This window comes from Bombus affinis, chromosome 1 (genome assembly GCF_024516045.1).
Source record: "Bombus affinis isolate iyBomAffi1 chromosome 1, iyBomAffi1.2, whole genome shotgun sequence".
In the NCBI taxonomy this organism is placed as follows: domain Eukaryota; kingdom Metazoa; phylum Arthropoda; class Insecta; order Hymenoptera; family Apidae; genus Bombus; species Bombus affinis.
In genome coordinates this window covers 10783859-10804308 of record NC_066344.1, presented here as the reverse complement: position 1 = coordinate 10804308, position 20450 = coordinate 10783859, and the positions used below count along the sequence as shown (strand labels likewise).

Genomic DNA, 20450 nt, shown 5'->3' with positions numbered 1-20450 from the left:
GTTGTCCGAAAAGTGTCTCTCTTTTACAGGCACGTCTTTCACAACGACGCATCTTTATACAAACATGAAACCTAATCTGTCGAACGTTGTGATCTTTATTCTGATACAACAAGATGTGTCATACGGAATTCGACAAAATAATATAAAATGGAAAATGTTGTGCATCCATTATTTCCTTATAAAACGAAAGAAACTTTTCGGACGACCTAATACATACCTCTGTGGAAGAGATGACTATGACTACAAGAAAAAATGGACTGCGATCGTAAGCTGGTTTGTTTTGAACATGCACGAAACATTATTCCATTGTGTGATAATATGAAACATACACTGTAATACAATAACTGTGGTACAACAGTAACGTAATAATTGTAAATGCATTTCTAAGATTTCTACGTATTCGCGAAAGTATTCAATTATCTTAATTAGATAAACAATTGGATTCCTAGAATATTCAATATTTGTAATATTTGTATTATGACTTAATAATCAATACGTTGATACGTTTGAGCATCTAAAACTGTTCTTTCAAAGCAAAGAATTAAATAAGAACACAACTCAAGCGCTATTCTCTTTTTGTTACTTACTTAATGCCAACACTTGTCACAGCCACGGAATTTACGCTGTCGAATATTAGTTATAAATCACGATCGCTTCCACTCATTTCCACTGATTCTCGTTTTCGTTTAATCTGTGCCATAAACAGTTCAATTAAGCGAGGCCGGCATGCGACGACCGCGAGCCAGGAAACCGGTTGAAAAAAGTGAAAGGAAAGCGAGATTCTCGCGTATCGATGACGACGGTTCTTCGTGGAAGCGTGCTCACCGAGGAAAAAGTCGTTCGTTGAAGCCAGATTCGTTAGAGCGGTTCGGAAACAGGTACTGATTCGAAACGAAACAGCCCACCCAACGAAACTCCGAGAGCAACGCGCCCTCTCGTGGTTACGGGGAATAAATCTGCAGAAATTCGTGTCTCTTTCGTCCTGCTGCGAGGGGCCTGTTCTCCGCTTAATTACACAACGATACTCGGCTTATCCGACGAATAATCTCTCGTAACAGCTCAGCCAGGATCAAGCAACGTCGGTGGTACCGCCGTAGTGTGCGGTTGTCAACGACTCGACCACTTTACAATCCGAATGGAACGCGAGAAAAAAGGCGAAAAACCGGCGGGATGCGTCTAATATTTTTCAACGATCGCATTTGGCGGGACAGAGATAACCAACCGAGCATAAATTATTTCGTTGATCCCTCGCGCAAACTTCTTGCCGTCTAACCGAGCTAGTCGTTCCTGTGAAATATCGTTCGCTGGTATTTTCTGTCTCGAGTGAAATTTCGCTTGTCGATTTAGCGAGTGTCGTAGGTTATGACTGATAAATGAGAAGATCATAAATTTGAACGAGGAAAGACACAAGCGAGAGCTGTGAAAAATTGGAGACCAGGAACAACTTCTTTCCCGCTGAGTCACAAACTTTCGACTGTATATCTCAATGAGCTAAGAAGCATTATCTCGTTTAGGAATTAATAGGATTAAAGGCCTGAATATTCCAAGCGCTGCTACATTAGGAAATATTGATGCGGGCTTATAGATCTTCGTGAAAAGAACAAACAGGTTTTACGAACACATACACGAGTATTTTATCTTTCGTAATTAATATCGTACATCAGGAACGTTCTCGACGCAGCCATGTTTTCAAATTCATAAGAGATACCACTTCCTTTGAAGTACATAGATATGTTCGCAAATCTCCATTTCATTAGACGCGACTGCGGATGCTCTCGAGGATCCAGAAGGTCGTTGGACCTGTTTTGCGAGTACATGACGCATCAGGAAAATTCGTGAGGTTATACGTCGGACCACCCGTCGCGTATATCCGTCTAATTAAACCGTCAGACAGCTTATCCGTCACGATCTTTCTCGACGACACGGTGCCATCAACGATGCTTCTATTCGGTAGCGGGCCACCGTTGACGATTCGAGATTAAGAGGCGCGGAAACATTAACATAAAATGGGCGTTGGTAGCACGCCACGCCCTACCAGTCATCTTCGTACTACGCTCGGAATTTGTGTACGAAAAATCCCACCAAAACGCTTTTGGAACCGAAACGATGTTACTCTTTCTTACCTATTCCTTTTTCTCTTTCCGTTTGCTTGTTTTTTTTTCTTTTTTTTTTCGTTTTTAGAAAAGTAAGATGGTTTAGGCGGCGCGGAAATGTCTTTGAGTGGTGTGGCGAAGCATTGCGCGCGTGGGCGCGCAGATAAATATCGAGATTACTTATTTTTCTTGGTTGGACGAGTCGGCGGCTCGTAAATGCTGTCGTATTTTCACCGTCGCGCCTTTCGTTCCCGCGGCGACGATCACACGCCTCAGCTTTTCTCGGAATAAACTGAAAATTTGTGGCACCCCTTTCGCGGATCGTCAGAGCCGATTAAAAGCGACCGCGAGAGGCCTTTGATTGCGTTCGATCTCGAGGTGATGGGGATTTATTGGCGTTATCGGATCGTTTGATGAGCAGCCTGCTCCTTTTAACTTTGATGTCGGGTATGTTTTTGCTGGTAACCGGATGGTGGAAATATTTTTGTTACTGGAACTGACGTTTGAGGGATTTATCGGTGTTGGAAGTGAGGCAGATGTCTTATCTATTGTTTCATGTTAACTGCTTTGTGTTGAATCATTCTGAAAGCTTCCGCTGTATTTTACTTTGAAGCAACGCACGCATGAACATATTGCAAGTATTTATACCTATACAAATATCGTTAGACATATTATGTATAACATTATGTTCATAGCAATTTGCAATTTTTTCATTTAAAACAGCGGCTATGTGATTTTTTGTTCAAACAGCAAACAATGAAGAAAACACAGTAATACAAGAATTGCATCATGTGTTTGTGATACTGTGTTTCACTTCATCCCTTATATTCTTCCAATTTATCAATAACAAACTTTCTCTTCTTCTTCTTCATTCGACAATTTCCTCATGCAAAAACGATTTAGAAAATATCGATTTAGAGGACATTAAAAGTGTCTTTTCATAGTCCCTTCTCCTAATAGATTCCGATTGTTATTTATTCAAAGTTAATACATTACTAGAAAATGCGAAATACAAAAGATGCTCAATTTCAAAACGTTTAGGAAATTCACGACTTGAAATTTCAGAGGTTTCTATCATTCGTTAAATCACAATATCCTTATGTTTGTTAAAATTTAGCAAGCTTGAAGTTACACAAGAAGTGCGATGCTTCCGATAGGACGTTTGTCTACCTTATCTCGTATTTCCTGTAACGAGCGTGCTTTCCCAATTCGCAAGCGGAGCTACGATCGTGGCGAAGGAAACACGATTAAAAGATGATCGTCGACCACGCGGACCGGCACGTTCTGCGGCGTGGCGGTCCGGTAATTGGGAGACCCGGTGGCTGACACCGTTTTATTCGCGCTCGTTATTCCCTCCGCGACTTTCTAGCTGATGTTTGGCGCATCGAAACGAAATACAATGAGCCGACACGCGTGAAATTCCGGTTGGCGTCGCGCCGCGGACCACGTTTCGTTTCGACTTCGTTACAGCGGCTTAATGAGCACGCCCGCGCTCGTTAAGGGGCTGAAATATGCGGCCGTAAACGGAACGCTTCTGAAAGAAATCTAATCCGAATAAAAAATATTCGTCGACGATCATTGAAATCTTAATAACGGAACGCTTCCGTTTCAGCTTGTTGAAATTGTACCTGGTAAATGTTAGAAACAGCACGGACATAACGCGTGGATTTATGTGAACTTAAAGCTTGCGCTATATTAGTTGGTAATTGTTGAAAATTGTATTTTTGAAGGAAAGTTAACGTAGAATTACTTAAAGTTTCAGGGTGAGCTTCATTGTAATTCAGAAGATTATAGCGGTTGAGATAATTCTTTTTTAAAAAATGTTCGTCTCGATCACTACGATTATTATTGTAAATATCAAATCGCAGGAAGAATGTTTGACATTAGATTTGTAAATTTTCAAAGTTAAAATTGAAATTATTTTCGGAATTCAAGTATCTCTGCTATAAGCGCAAGTGGCATTTTTAAGACAAGTTGAAGTGGGTTATGAAACAATCGTGAAGACAATCAATTACGCAAATGAAAGGAATGAAATAAAATCGGAGAGTAGTGACTTTCTTCTTCTCTTCATTTAATATCGAAATACATTCGCCGAGTATTGAAAGCTTCGCGTTCGATCATTTCTCCAATGAATCTTAGAATCTCTTCGTTTCTATCAAGACCTAAATCTAAGTAAGCCTAAAACTGGCTGCAAAGTTTTTCACCATTTTAAGATTCAATAGCTAACAAAACGACGATATTTCAGAATCTCTTAAACCTGGAAATTCTTTTAGAAAGCGGCGAAATGCTTGAGGGAACGTCGGTAGAAATGTCGTGGGCGTTCCTGGGTGCCGCGATTTCTCGTTTCACGCGTTCTCAGACGGAACAACGTACGTTCTATTCTGTCGGCGGAGCGCGAGCTGGAAGGCCCAAGCGTTTGTATCGCAGTAGAGGATCGAGAATTTCTCGTGCAGCATCGTCGAGGGTCGTCCCTTCGAAACAAAGGACCTCTTATTTTCCACTTACGAGCTTGACAGCGGCACTCGACTCCACGAGTATGATATTCTCACGTATGCCCGGTTACGTGACCGTGGTTCATCGCGGTCGTGATCCCGACAGGTGTATACGCATACTATTTGAATCTTCATTATCGATACGATCGCCGATAGTTTATGGTATTTTAATGATACGGCCCCGAGAGCCGAATCCGTAATTCCACCAAGTATATCCATGGATTCCGTACGGTTCTACCCGCCGCACCGTATGAATTATTCAACAGATATCCCTCGAGCGACTTTATGTCAGGTGTTAATAATGATCTTCCTTTCTGATACGAATATATCCAAGTTTTCAGCCGCTAAATTTTCAGTCACGCGTAATTTAACCATGCCAGAATTTTGACGAGTGAATTGCGTTTCCTTTAATAATTATCGAGACTCGTGACAGAGATTGAGGCATAAATAGACTTGACATGTTCCTATTATATCTTTGAAATTAATACTTTTATGTTGTAATTTGTCTCCTTCAATGGTTTTATTAACATCCGCAGAATCTTACAATTTAATTATGATAAAGAAAGTTGCAAGTAGATAAGGATGAAAGAGTTGAGTGTTCGCAAAGAGCAATACTGAATTATTGATACACGATCATAAAGGTACCGAGCGTGTAGGTATCGAAATATTATCGAAACATTACGATCGGTAGAGTGGTCAAAATTATCATTTTTATACATTTTTGAGTATCTGAACGATTTTTGTTAAAGCGTATATATAAACGTGTTATTATTCCTTCATAAACATTTCACGTTAATTTCTTTAGGACAATTTTTATACTTCATTCATCAGTTAGTTTTAACGTTAACAATAAATATTCCAATTCACTAAATAATAAGAGAAATAACACTTTCCAAACAGAACGTATCTAACCTATCGATGAATGGTTTGTCACAGGTGATCAAAGGGAACACAAACACCTACCTGGAGTCGAAGCACGAACTGGAGCCACCGATGTGGGCGAGTAAAGTTCGCTTCTGGCCGTACAGTTATCATCGTCGCACCGTTTGCATGCGGGTAGAGCTATACGGTTGCCCGTGGAACGATGGGATCGTGTCGTACTCGATGCCACAGGGCGACAAACGTGGCAACTGGGAGTTCTTCGACGCGACTTACGACGGTTACTGGGACGGCCAGCTTTTACGTGGCCTGGGACAGCTGACGGACGGCAAGATCGGGCCGGATAACTTCAAGATGAGTTATTACGATTTCGATAGAGGTCAGGGATGGGTCGGATGGAGAAACGACACCAGGTCCGGTCATCCTCTCGAGATCAAGTTCGAGTTTGACCACGTCAGGGAATTCTCCGCTGTGCACATATTCTGCAACAATCAGTTTACCAAGGATGTACAGGTAAACTTTATGAAACTTTGTAAAGTTAGTTCTAGATAATACTGAATAAGCTTTTTGTGGAGAACGATATGAATTCATTAGAGGGTAATGTTATGTAAATGTAATCTTTCGTTTGTAAGTTCTCTAGTGAAAGTTCATTATTGAATTTTATTTCTTAACATTACAAATCTAAAAGGGACTAAGATTTATTCGGTATTTCTTTGATTATTATTTCTTTATTCGTTCTAATCTTATTTTCTTCTTTTCTCATTTTCTAAAATCTAATTTTATAAAGTTTTCTTCTGTTAAATCTTCTTTTAGAAACATCTCTAACTTACACGAATAGTGAACTCTCGTAAAATATCTAGTAAGTACTATAATCGTGTTTTAATCGTTATGCGAAGATGAACAGAGAAACTGAATTTTTCGGCAAATATGACACAGTCAATAAACATATGGATTTACTTAAAAGTCGAGTAAAAGCGTCCTGTACAAGGTGCACAATATCTGCCATAATTAATGGAACATTGTCAGTATTTCCTTTTCTTTTTTTTCCTTTATTTTCTTTGAATACTATATAATAAGATAGAATAAGAAAAGACGGAGTCTAATTTTAATTAAACGATTATCGACGAAGTTGAAAAGTTTGGGGTGGGTAACCAATGCAATGCAGGTTGATCCAGCCTCGTGATTTCGATAGTAGAGCAAAAGGAAGAGGCAGAAGGGAACCCGGGTAGAAACCAGAGCCTTCCCCAACGTTTGCGGGTCGTGATCCCCACGAACGAACCCTCGGGCAAATTTTTGGCCCGGAGAACAGTCACGTATTTATGTTCCACAACTTGCAGAGCCAAAGTCACGCTCTTCGGCGTTTGTTAGCCTGTACCGGTAGCGCTTTCATCACGTAATATTCTCCATCTTCGTTATTTTATCGAGCAACGTACAATAAATTTGCCTGTACTTTTACCTTAAAAGATAAAACAAAGAAAATAGAGGAAAAAATGAAAAAAAATGAGGAAGCCGCTTCTCGATCCGTCTACTTTAAATTTTAATATTTTGATTCGTTCCCGTTATCGATACTCCCGTCCGACGATGGAATTTCCACCGTAATCCCTTTACCGGCGATCTCTTTGAACGCAAGTCCGGCCGCGTTATTTTCAAATTTCCTCTATGATCGTTCACCGAATATCCGCGAAAACGCGTGAAAAAAAGAGGAAGAGGACGGATAGATACGAGAGCACGACAGGGAGGAAATTGGAAGGGCCCGGGTCGGTGACTCGCCAACGCGCGACCAGACCTACGATACAGAAGGGTGAGAGAGAAAAAAAATATAGCGATGAAAACTAGACGTCGAATAGGAGAGCAAAGAGACTGAGCTAGACGTGTTACGAATAAGAGAGAAAAAAGAGAAAATATGGGAGACAAGAGATAAGAGGAGGAAAAACAAGACAGACAATCGCGGCGAAATACGCGCCAAGATCCAACGCCTGCCTTTAAATCGCGCCCTGGAGGAGTAACACGAAAGGGAAAGAAATGATGGCGTACGCCATGTAATCCAGTTTTCGCGTTGAAGTCAAGGTCGGACGTAGGATGGGTAACGAGGCGTAACAACGGTTGGCCCTTGGCTTCGGTTGAAGCGGATGAAAGGAGAGAAAGAGGAAACGAGCCGCGCGATTTTGCACAGGGTGGTAACAATGGGCGTTGGCCACAACCGAATTTCTGCTGGCGCTCGCTGGCGATAGTAACGGGCGATGGTGGTGTTGGTGCCGTTCCGACGCCGGCTGTGTTGCCCGTTTCTGGGAAAATTTTCCGGCCCCGCGTGCTTCCGGCCACGAATTTCTATATAATGGCCCCGTCCCGGTATCAAGATTTATTTCAATGGAGCCCCTCATTACCCTGGCTAAGGCCTTTGCTCCATAATCGAGCAACCAAGGGGCTCCAAAACAACAAACAACCAAGATAGAAGGGACGAAGGTATTAGCGAGTGCGTCAGAGAAGGTTAAAGTGCTTTCTTCGTGTCGTCGTCCCTGTTTCTTTGTTTTCTTCGTAAAATAACGAGATACCTAAATTGATGGTTACTTTTGTTCTGTTCGGTGCTTATGTATTGTTCAAAGTAGAGAAGGTAAAGTTTCTAACGTGTATGATCAAACAGAGATGCGTCGTTAATAATAGTCGACATAAGTCTGCGTAATTAACGTTATTCATATTCTGCAAGTAATCAAGAGGATGATAAGAACACACGTTTAATCTCAAGACAAAATAAAAAACTAGTTTTGATATAGAATCGCTTGACAACACATTGGAACTTAAAATTGTCTTATTACAAAAGACGGGTAATGTGACTTATTACGTTTTCTTACGTGTAGCTTACGATTGTTATGCTAACATTTAATCGTTTTCCTTGTTCAAACAATACGCTGAAGAATCTAAATCGGCCTAAGTACCCATCTAAACGCGAGAGGAAAGAAACTCTTCTGGAGGATCAACGGGAGATAAAGATATTAAAGAAAGCAAATCCCTCTGCTCTTCACTGGGTTCTTGGCGTGAAAATGACCGACGCGATCCAACGAATGGCGAACGATAGAAAATGGAAACTTTCCGGGTCGAAGTCGGTTAAGGCGTACTCGCCTCGACAAAATAGGCCTCAAAACACTCTCCTTGCTGGTATCAAGATTTATTTGAATGGAGCGCCTCATTACCCGGCTCGAAGCTCGATTGTGCACTCGCTACCGAGCAAGATGGAATGACTGAGAGGTGGCAGAGGCAAGGGCAGCAGAAACGTTGCAACGGCTCGAAAGGGGGAATCTTCTTCTTCGAGAAGGATGGTTCGTGGAAGACAGGAAGGGAACGTCGAGAACCAAGAGAAACGGTCTCTACTCTCTAGCGGCAGGAATGCTTGAAGGTGGATTCTGTTCTTTCTCTCTCGTACGCACAATGCTAGCGAGCAACGAGCCGGAGAGCAGATACGCCACGTATTCAAATACAATACCGACAGTCTGGCAAGTCGGCAGTCTATGGCTTGAGGTATGAGGGCGAGTAAGGGATGAGAGATGGTAGCAACCGCCCCTAAACGTCCCCTTCTATTAACAAGCGCCCGCTCGCGCGGATAGGACACGTCTTCTGAAAGACAGCACTTCAAAGCATCGCCAGTTTCGCGCTCCTTATCTCTCTCTCTCTCCCTTTCGTTCTTCCGTGTTCCTCGAATACTATATTCTCTCGTATATACGTCCGTGGTGGTTGAGCACGGTTTCGTGGCCGCCACGTTCGTCTTCTTCGGCTTCCTCATACTCCTACTATCGTTGAGGCCTCCGTCATCGTCGACGAGCTGCTCTAGCAAGGCAAGCTTCAACGGTGTGCGCTCCCTTGAAAATCCATACGCATCGTCGTTGCGTTCGGAGCTAAGAGAGTTAGATAATCTCAGCTTTGTAATCTCCATTTCCAAGCCTCTCACGCCGTTCTCCTGGTCTTCGCCCTGTTCTTCCTCTCTCTCTCTCTCTCTCTCTTTCTCTTTCTCTCTCTCACACTCTCTGTCTCTTCCCGTTCTCCACTCTTTCGCTGTTCGCTACCTGTTTCTCGCACGATCCCCGCCTGCCACGGGCTTCCTACTCATAGTTTCCGGCTGGCATTCTCTCCTCGTGTAACTATCTTACGCTTTCCCGTAGTGGAATTAGCATTCCACGCGTCTCCGTTCCGGCGGAGTACGCACAGCCACGGGTGGCTCGCAATTATCGAAGTCGTCGATGTCAACCGAGTGTTGCCTCTATAAAGTTGCTCGTTATGTCCGTAGTAAATAGCCCAGTGTGTATTTGCGCGAGCGGAATCGCGAGTCCAGCTTGCCGGAACGACGTACAGGCCAGCGTTCTCCAGAGCTTGCTCGGCTTAAGATGCTGATTTATATATATAATTAATGTTGAATATTAGCCACTACGTCATGTTTAGCGCGCACAATGAGAAGCTTCATTTTACTGCCTGCTACAACCTTTGCCGCGATTTTATATATGCGTATATTTTCCGGGTAACGCGGCTTATGAGGATATACCTGTTGTGCGAGCCTCGTTCAGATGCTTCCGGTGAAATATGAAATAAGTTCTCGTACATTTTATTACGGGATAGAAGATTCGTTTATTATTGTAGTTCTTATGGAAAGTACGTAGCCGTAAAGTACAATCATATTGCTCCTTTCTGAGATTAGTATAGCGTGTAGGTTACTAAATGGGGACTTTCATCTTTCCTTTTAGATCTTGTTGCTTAATTTAAAAATAGAAAACAATCTCTAGGAATTTGATATTAAGAAGAAAAGATCTGTTTATCGGTTATTCGATTCTTATGGAAAGTATACACGTAATCGTAAAATATAATCATATTAAATGACGAGGAGTGGTCTCGTGTGTAGATTGTTAGATGGGAATTTTTATCGTTCCTTATATATCATATTGTATAATTAGAAATACGAAAAAACAGAAAGATGTTTCTCTGTCATGTCAGGTGTTCTCCGAGGCCAGTATAATGTTCAGCGTCGGCGGAAGATATTACACAGGTGACCCGATCGTGTACTCGTACATGGAAGACAGGATCTTCGAGCATTCGAGGAATATCTCGATCAAGCTGCACCATCGGATTGGCAAGTTCGTTAAACTGAAGTTCAGCTTCGCGTCACGGTGGATCATGATCAGCGAGATCACTTTCGACTCTGGTAATTACCATCTACAATAACGGTATCTCATAGTTGAAAATTACCATCACCATGAAAATTCTTCGACCGTTAGATCTACGAATTATGTTTGAAAAAAAACTTGTATAAGTTCAACAAATAAATTTTTACTACTTCAAATTGCCACATTAGGACCTCTTGCGCATAATTCGATAATATTAGCATTTAAATGGACACAAGTTGTAAATTATACACTTTTTAAGAACTTTCTCTATCCAATTTTACGACTCTTTTGTCAAATAAGACAGGTGTATAGATAACAGGATAATCGATTGATTTGTAATTTGTAAAATTTACTTCTAAAAAATCATCTCCATTGTGTCGCTATTACGCAAGAAATTCTACTGACATTAATACTCCAAAAACTTCGCAGATAATATTAGTTCAATTCTGCAAGAATATTCTTTATTCAAACATTATTTTTTATTTGTCGCAAAATGGTATTTCATGTTCATGAAGGAAGCACCGTTGTCGCGTTACAGATATCGCTCACGGAAATTTCACTCCTGAATCGCCGCCCACGACGGAAGCTCCAAGACTTAGGGATCGAATCTCAGCCCGCGACAATCCTCTGCAAGCCGAAGTTCCAGTAGCGAAGCAGGAAGATCCGACCTACATGGCCGTAATTATCGGTGTTTTAACCGCGGTCATCCTCCTGCTTGCCGTTGTGATTTTTTTGATCATCATGCGACACCGGCAACGAAAGAACTTTGCCAGTCCTCTTGGTACCAAGAGCGCGATTCCATCGAGCAATCATCAACATCTGTCGCCAGAATCCGCGTACGGTACCACGGAGAAGGATCCGTCGTTGATGACGTACAGAGTCGAGGAACTCGACGATCGATACGCCGGAACCAAGCTAACGACGCTGCCTCGCGACTTGAACGATCGTCTACTAGGTGATGTCAGGTTGGACGAGTATCAGGAACCCTTCTACGAGAACAAGCACCGAGAACCGCCTCATGCCGCTTATTACGGTTATAGCACTGTTGTTATAGACAACAAGGACCTCCACGACAGCGTTGAGCAGTCTGGTAAGTGCAATCGATATCCCACAACCGCTTTGATACTTGTTCGGGTGATATTTGATATTTGTAATTATGTAACTCGAGATTTTAATAAGCATTTTGTTGCAAGAATTCAGGAAATAGTTTTGGTGAATTATCATAAAAATTCAGATTCAAGTTTGTAGATTAATTTTCCAAAAATTCCAATGTTTAAATTTCCAACCGTTCAAGTTTTTCTATTTCTAAATATTGCAATTTTGTCATTTTGAAACGACCGGCTTATTTAAATTTGAAAATTCTATTAGATTCAAATTTAAAAATTCCCGAATAGTAAAATATTAAAATCTTCGACTTTTTCAAAGTTTAATCGTTTTATTTACAGATGCCACCTACGACTATGCAGTACCAATGCCTGTGCCTAGTGTAAGCAGCGATCAGGACAGCGTGTTCTCCAAGTCTTCATCAAGGGGTAGCGCAAAAGTGAGTACTTAATAGAACCATTAAAGACTTCGAACTTATGAAAATACCACTAAACTAAGTGTCATTGATTTACCATCGACAATGACCATTTCTGATCATAGGCTTAAATCAGCACCTTAGCACCATTTCTTCCACGAACAATAGACCATTACATAGCACGAATAGAATATCAAAACCAACACATCAACAGCGCGAAATCATACCCTTTGAAATGCCGTTTGTTTCATCTCGATACCACCTTACATTACTGAGATATCGTGGTTTGGAGAGAACCACAATTTTCTATTCCCGTCTCGCTTCTACGAGCGGGATCTCGTTCACACGTTTTTCTTGATCTATCCCAAGCTCGAACACGTTCACGTTGGTCAGTGACACACATGCAGTCAGCTTTTTTTCTAGTGGTTCAACGTACGTATTTCCAGGAAAAGAAGTAGGTCAGGTCTATTCCAAGAATCTCGGTTGTCATTCATATTCCGGTGCATGTTATACCGTAAACTTTGAAATCTCGTACCTCAGCAACTAATTGAGATATCTACTTGAAACAAAAAGCTTATGAAAACACCCACACTTCTCCGATTGTTCGATGTTTACTGTATAGACATCGTAATTCTTCTACATGTATTTTGTGTCTAAATCTGTGTCTCTTTATATATAATGAAAGAATACGTTTATTTGGAATTTTTAATCATTTCACACTGGGTAATTGTAAATTGTTTAATCAAGTGACTATTATTAAGAGAATACAATGATGTTTCAATGAATTCTAATTGATATTATATAACTACGTAATAGCGTTTATTTGCAGTACTTATATTTATACCCTAACACTTGTTATGTATTTGTTAAAATTCTTTTAGATATCGCTTGTGGAATATAAAATTGAAAATGTGTCTGTTGGAAACTTTTGTCCTATTCTCTATTGAATGTTTAAAGCACGTAAATACTATAATGTTTAGTTATACTTATTTGTTAGCTTGAAAGTTTACAAAAACTTAAATACTCTTTCATTATTGTTTACGTTACTATATTTTCGTATCTCAAAGATCAACATTGAAAGTACTATATCTCGATGTTTTATAAACAAAATTCTAAAAATTGCGATACAGGCAATACTATAGGCAAACAAAATCTTAAGCTACGTGTTTAATTCTCTTTACGTTCTGTTGCATTAGGCGTGCTTGCAGAGCTTTTTCCCTCCACCACCGCCCCCAATGAGCGCGCCGCCCCCACGAGGCTCTAGTAATCTGACGTACTCGAATCCTCCGAGCCCGGAACCAGTTTGCGAGCGCGAGCGCAGAGGAAGCAAGCGCCGCGAACACTCTTTGCACAGATACGCGTAAGGACTGTTTCATCCTGCGGAATGCACGCGGTACGCCGCTAGATTCAAGGTACGATAACATTTCGTACTTCACCTTGAGAGATCGACCGTTTAATCCAAGTCTTCAGCATCTATAGATCGGTTATCATCTATCGTTCCTATTTTTAATCTTCCACTTTACACGATTCTCTGTTCTATACGAATCTTACGTTGCAACGATATACTATCCAGTTTGTTTCGGTTTGATAAATTCGATCGTCGAGTTTAATTCCCTGAAAGAAAAAGAAATCTACAATGGATGCTGAAGGCCTAGCGAAAATTCGAGCGCTGTCGAAGCGTCGAAACGAAGCGGAAGAAGAGGACGAAGAAGAGGAAACGACAAGAGATCGAGTTCGAGCGCAACCGGGGCATGGAGAACATTTTTTGTTCGCGTCGGAATTCTCGAACGGTCCAATTAAAAAAAAAAGATTGGAACAGGCGAAAAGTCGTCTGTGATTCGACGCGGCCACTCAAACCGCGGTCTCGATCTCATCGAAATCTTTCTCCACGAGCACTGCCATTCGCGCACTTTCCGAGCGTACCGTAGAGTAGAAGCGCAATACCTCGAGTGCCGCGCTTAAGAGGACTTAACCTACTTGCAACCGGCAGGTAGGCGATACGCGTAACCGGAGTTGTAACTACAATTGGCATATCAGTTAAACGGCAGCAAGCTGCCGAGACTCTTCTCTGGAAATTCGTCTCGTCGAAACTAATCAAGGGGAAGCGCGATTCGTGAAATCGACGCGTCGAGCACGACCATCTGCGATCTCTATATTTTCTGTCAGTTTTACCGAGTAACAGGGTGTGTACACGACCACGAACCAAGAACGAACGTTGTAGCACGCGTCGTTCTTCGATCTTCACCGAGTTTTCATGAATTATTATAGTCGAGGATAACGAAGCTTCGATTTCACGGGTCGCTACGAGTCCGCGTTATCTGGAAACGCGTTCGCACGCCGCAGTTGCCGAACTTTCTTTCCGTTCAAAAGACTTTCGTTCCCCGCAGCGAAGCTTTGCGAAGCTAGGCCAGGATGGAACACGCGCGAAAAAGTTATCCTGTAACCCTCTTCTCCCTTAAATTCCAAACTCCGTGAGTGAGTTAGAGGGTTTAGAAGTTCCGGCTGAAAGAAGAGAGTAAAAAGAGCAAAGAGGGAGGAGGTAAAGAGAGTCGTATTTTTCGTTGATACAGCCTCGCGTGTTCGGAACGTTTTTCCGCGCGATGCTACATTTCTTCCGGGCTGATAAAATGCACGAGCGTTAGCAGCTTCGTTGAACCGTTGTTCCGCGAACGAAATTGTAATTCGCGTAGGTCGTGTTTTCGCCGCGGAAAAACGCGGCCGCGATAAGAGAACCGGCGTGATGCAACTGGACGCGACTTGGCGCGGCGATGCAACGCGACCGAGCGGATTTCCAGAAGGAATCGCGTGTTTAATGGTTTCGTCTGTTCGGCGCGCATGTGCAACCAGATCGAGCTCGCTATCGATCCGTGGCTAGGCAAACGATAAAACGAGAGACTGAAAAAAGACAAAAAAAAAAAAAAGGAAAAAAAGTAAAGAAAGAAGCAATCGGAGGCGAAGAAAGAAGAATCAGAGAAGCGGTCTCTTTTCTTATTTTTGGTCTTTTTGTTCTAGTAAAAATATTTATTCGGTTTTGGCGATTTCTGCTCACGACCGATAATTAATCGCCGTTAATTGTTGCTTTGGAATGCTATCCATGAACGATTCCTGCGTGATAGAACGAACGTCAAGTATTGTCGTGGTAAGAACAGAAGCGAAGCTAAAAAAGGATAAGGGGACGAGAACGTGCGGAGATCGACGCGATGATATCGAACGGAAAACGGTAGCGGTAGGGACGTGGAAGAACAGGCTTGGGGTGGACGGGGGAGGGGGGGGGGGTGAACAACAAAAGATTTGTGGGAAAAGGAGAACGTTAGCGAGCTTCGATCCCGCCTCACACAAGACTGACGTCAGATAAATAATCCAGTATCCCGACTATGCTGTAATACGTGTAAAGAGGCACGTGTACGCGCCTGCGTATGTGTTTCGCCGTATTATTTATTATCGCAGCATATAGCGCCCCGTAAACGAATCTTTAATTTATATACGTATTATACACACGTACGCGTATATGTGCGATATATACGAGGGAAGAGATAAAAAAAATTATATAAATATATATATATAAATAGATATATAAATACAACAAAGGTAATGCGTAATTATGGCGCGTCGGCGAATTTTAAGCGTATAATAACGATATATTATATATATATATATTATATATATATTGTATAAGCCCAACTTTATTTCTCTATCACTACCGACATCGCCTTCATGCAACGAGAAAATAAAAATCAAGGGATTAACCGGCGTAAGGAATCGACAATACAGGGATGAGACAACAATAATTAAATACATGTGTACGTAAAAGACGAAAAAAAAAAAAAAAAAAAAAATACGCGAAGAAACGATGAGAGGAAATAATGGTAAATAGATAAACGTGATTTAACGCGAGCATGGAGAGAACCGACCACATTGTGATATATTAAGAAAACTAATACTAATAAAAGTTAGAAGAACGAGACGAAGGCAGCCGCGAGACGTGACTCTAGGCACACTTGATAAATCTCGCGTGAACTTCCACGAGTAAGCTCTTCGTCGAATCTCTTCTCTTTTATTAAGTGAACGATTCTCGAAGCAACTATGTATAGAACGCTTACAAAATATATTTTCGATTTATACTTCGAGCCTTTTACTTCTATACTCTATCGAATGTAAAGGAGTTGCAATGTTTACGCAAAGAACGTTTAATAAAAGATTCAACGAAGAGTTTTCTTACCGAAGCCGCGTTCTCGTTCCTGGCCGAACGAAGGGATACACGCGTAGCATCTAACAACGATCGGAAACTTACCTATGTATATTTAGTGTTTAATCGTCGCCACCGTAGAATGTTAAAAGTAAACCGTAAGAGTGACAGCTTCGAGTGCTTCGAGTGTAAATATAACCGTTAGGGACCTCGTGACACACACACAACATACACACACACGCACACACACACGTATACTTTCTTACCTATACACACCTTTCAAGCGCCTTAAGTTGGGGGGCACTGAGCAAATAACTTGGTCGCAATAATAATCGTCGTTTTCTGTTCTTTCTTTCTACCGTTGTTACCTTTTAACTTTCATTTTATCGAAGATTTAAAAGCAAAAGAAAAACGAAGAAAATGAAACGAATCGCAAAGAGAAAAAGAATATCACGTACAAGCGTTATCGTTTTCGACGTTATCGTAATAATTCAGCGGCGGACTGACAAGAGCGAACGAGAATGAAAGAAAAGAAGAGAGAACGGTTGCTTCAAGGTCCTTTCTCATTTTGTATCCGGCATCGCGACGATCGAGAAGCTGTGAACACGAGTTCCGGTATCGCGCGTTCCACGATGTTGCTCCGCATCGCGTTCAGCTTTCAAACTTCCGTTGACAGCCTTACGCGAGCTCGGACAGAGAAAGGAAACGGAGATCCTTATTGCGCGCCGCAATTTTTCACCGAACTTCTGCAATAACCCCGGCACCGAGCATTAAGTACCTTGAACTTCCTGCACTTCCAGTACCTAGGCAGTCCGCTTCTGGCAATAATCGTCAATTTATCTTAAAGCGTGCACAGACGGTAAAAGGAGAATGACGTTCACGTGCAGACTATACGTTAAGGAAGAATTAAATCAATAACCGGTCAGGGGTTGGAGAGAATTCCGAAGGTTCTTAGAGATTCGTTAATAAAGAGTAAGAAAAAAAAAGAGATAAAAGAGATGGAAAGGGTGTAAAGGAGTGGAAAAAAAATGGAAGGAGATCGTTAAAGATGGTGCACACTCCCTCTTCTTTGGGATACGAAGAGGAAGATAAAGATGACGAAGGACGGTACTTTCGTGCCTGCTCGCAGCGTACTTCTTAGGATACTTTATGGTTCCTTTGTGCAGCGGAGCTGCATGCTGCCGACATGTCAATGACAACGGTGCGCCGAGTGTGCACCGAGATCGTCGAGATATCGCACGCTCGTTCTAAATCGTCGCTGCAACTCTCTCTCCCAGTGGCTCACAGCCTTATTCGCGCGAGTTTTATTAAACTTTACACGCACACGTTCTATACTCTCTCGCGGCGGGGAAGGGGAAGATCCGTTTTATCTTCAACGGGATATATTCGCCGCGATTTTACATCTCAGGAAGCGATAGTTCTTCTCGAAATCGTAATAATCGCGAGATAACGTAAACGATGTGAGTTGCGAGGATTTTTCCTTCGTCGAGTCGTTTATCATTAAACTACCCGGCAGTTATTTAAATTTATACCCATTTTTTAAAGAAGACGCGAATCGAGAATGTATTTCTTTTCACCGCTATATCCACCGCCAACCTTTTTCTTAGAACGTCTGTATAGGCAGAACAATTTCCACGTTAAACCGGCTCGTAACGACAAAGACAGAACGATCTAGAAGCTGGGCAAGTAGAATACTCCCTAACAAAAAATCCCTATGAAAGAACTTCGATCGAGCATTGCCCTTTTCAACGCACCTTGTCGTTTGATATTAGCATCGACCAAGACTCCTCGCGACCTCCTCGTTCCATCTACTGCACGTCGAGTCTACGAGACTTTTCGATACGCATCCGATGCAACGATTACCATACCGTCGCGACTTCTGTTTCCTGTGGCGCGGCCTTTATGAGGCCATAGCCTTTTTTATTCCCGCTGTCTGAACGTCGATGCGACGATACGCGAAAACACGGTCCGGCGATATCGTTCGAGATACGACGCGATCGGTTCTGCATCGGTACCTACGATACGGAAAAGACACGAAGGCTATAGGGGGAGAGCTGCAGCGAGGCAACCGAAGAAAGTCCCGTGCATAAATCAGCCGTTACAACCCTTTTTCGGTGCGACATGAGAAATGCGGGAAGAAGCTCGCCGATAGTGACGGCCAACAGGGGAAAAACTGGCCCATCTTTTATTCCAAGACGTACAAGTGCATGCGCTCGCGAGCCTCGTAATAGGCGAGGATTAAAAAGAAAACGGGACGAGTCAAAGCGTTTGATCGGGCCTCGGGGCGATATTATGCGCGAGTCTGCATCACACACACGAAAGTGTTGTTAGATGCTCGACGAAAGTTGTTGGTCGTGGCAGAGAAGGCTCGGGGATCAACTAGAATTTATGCGTCGATGGTACTGGCACGTTCAGTAGATGCAAACGTAGTAGTCAGACACGAGAGGCTGGGGCGAGCAACACCGAGGACTATTGTTTCTTGTTAATTCTTTGATAGCGTGATAAGCCGACGAATAATTCTAAACGTTTTATAAGATAATTATCTCTTCGTCCTTAAGTTTTTTTACATTTCGGATATAACAAAAGATGTGTATATTCAGCTTTTTGCAGGAAGCAAATGTTAACAGTTGCGTTACGTATGATGATAATATAAAATGTGAAATGTTTTATACCGTATTTGCCGGGTTTTTTTTTCAACTTCTCTTAGGTCGCGTCGTTGAAGAATTAAAGTAGAATTTATAGAATTTATTGAGTAAATTACTGGGGTACTCGAATCTTGAGGCTAGGGATTTAAATTAAAATTCAATCGAACAAGTAATGACCAACTCGCAAGAGTTTAAGTGAAATTTGAAAGTTTGTGAGTTTCGTTCGCTTTGTCTTCGTTACTGTGAATTAGATGTTGTACGAGAGGAACGGTAATATTGTAAGTTATAGTTTAGAGAAATTTAGCATAATTCGAGAATACAGTATGTACTGAAATCAATGTAAGTTTGCAATAAAACAGCTGTGGCGTCGATCTCGGTGCATTTCTTGCTCAAATATATAACTCTATCGAAGTCTCGTTTGAATAAGCGCCTGTTTATCGAAACAATCTCTAAATAAAATATAGTTAGAGCGACACTGTTGTTGCGTTCACCTCGACCACCTCGCGTATCGACATCGATCGTGCAAATATGAGGGATGTCGAATGCTTACGTGCAGCTACACGAGCACGCAACGAATAGAAGGGAACGCGACGAGCAGGTACGAGGATGGAAAACAACGACGATCGGTTTATATCATAGGTTTAACAGGACGACGGTTCAGGAAACATTCTCGCCACCCCGAAACTATTAAACGCGCCGCATTATCTCTCAATGTATATAGCAATTGTAATTTATACATAATATGTGTAAACGTATTATAAATAAGCCCGTCGAGACACGGGAAGCGACCATTTTGTATATAATTGTAACATATAGCGTGTAACTTGTAAGAGAATGAAGAACGAACGATGGAAAGCGTGAAAATTTACATATGAAGGATGTACGTACGCGTGATTGCGAGACATGGAATAATAATAATAGTAATGATGAAAAGGTAAAAAAAATAAATAAATAAAAGATACCACTGTGAGTGTAATTATAATTGATCAATAGTAATAACGAGTACCGGATGCATATTTGATATTTGTGTGCCTGTATCCTTTTGTATGCTAACGAGATAGACGAAAATAAAACTATACATATTATATTGTACTAATTGCGACGTAGGAGGAAACAACTACGTGTAACGAGGTGTAACACGTGCACACACCAGAAACACACACGCGTATCGTACACCAAGAGATACACAAGAGAAGACACACACACTCTTCCAGTTGCATACACACAGAGGAAACACAGACCAGTCTATCTGTCCTGGATTGGACGAAATAAAACTTTTAGCGAAGCGAATTTGAGTCTATAAATGTCCGATGAACCCAACGACAATTCGTTTTATTCCTGATTTACGGATCCATCGTCCCTTCTCCTTGCGTTTAACGCGTTCCGCTATTTTCTCGTTAACTCGTTACGTTTGTAATTCGACAGCTTGGCGAGCCTGTTGACGTTGTAGATTGTGGAAGATCGAGGCGGGGAAAACGGGTTTGTCAAAGGT

At 41.9% G+C, this 20450-nt stretch overlaps 1 protein-coding gene across 4 annotated transcripts in view; it reads left to right on the top strand.

Annotated features, from left to right (window-relative positions):
• Positions 1-20248, top strand: part of LOC126917106 (discoidin domain-containing receptor 2-like) — a 134653-nt gene extending 114405 nt beyond the window's left edge. For all 4 annotated transcript variants that reach the window (XM_050723587.1, XM_050723576.1, XM_050723566.1 and 1 more), the window contains 5 exons: positions 5522-5977; positions 10439-10646; positions 11147-11698; positions 12054-12151; positions 13324-20248. In XM_050723587.1, coding sequence (XP_050579544.1) covers positions 5522-5977; positions 10439-10646; positions 11147-11698; positions 12054-12151; positions 13324-13491 — 1482 coding nt within the window. In that variant the 3' untranslated portion in view covers positions 13492-20248. The remainder of the gene's footprint in view (positions 1-5521; positions 5978-10438; positions 10647-11146; positions 11699-12053; positions 12152-13323) is intronic.
• Positions 20249-20450: the final 202 nt, after the last annotated feature.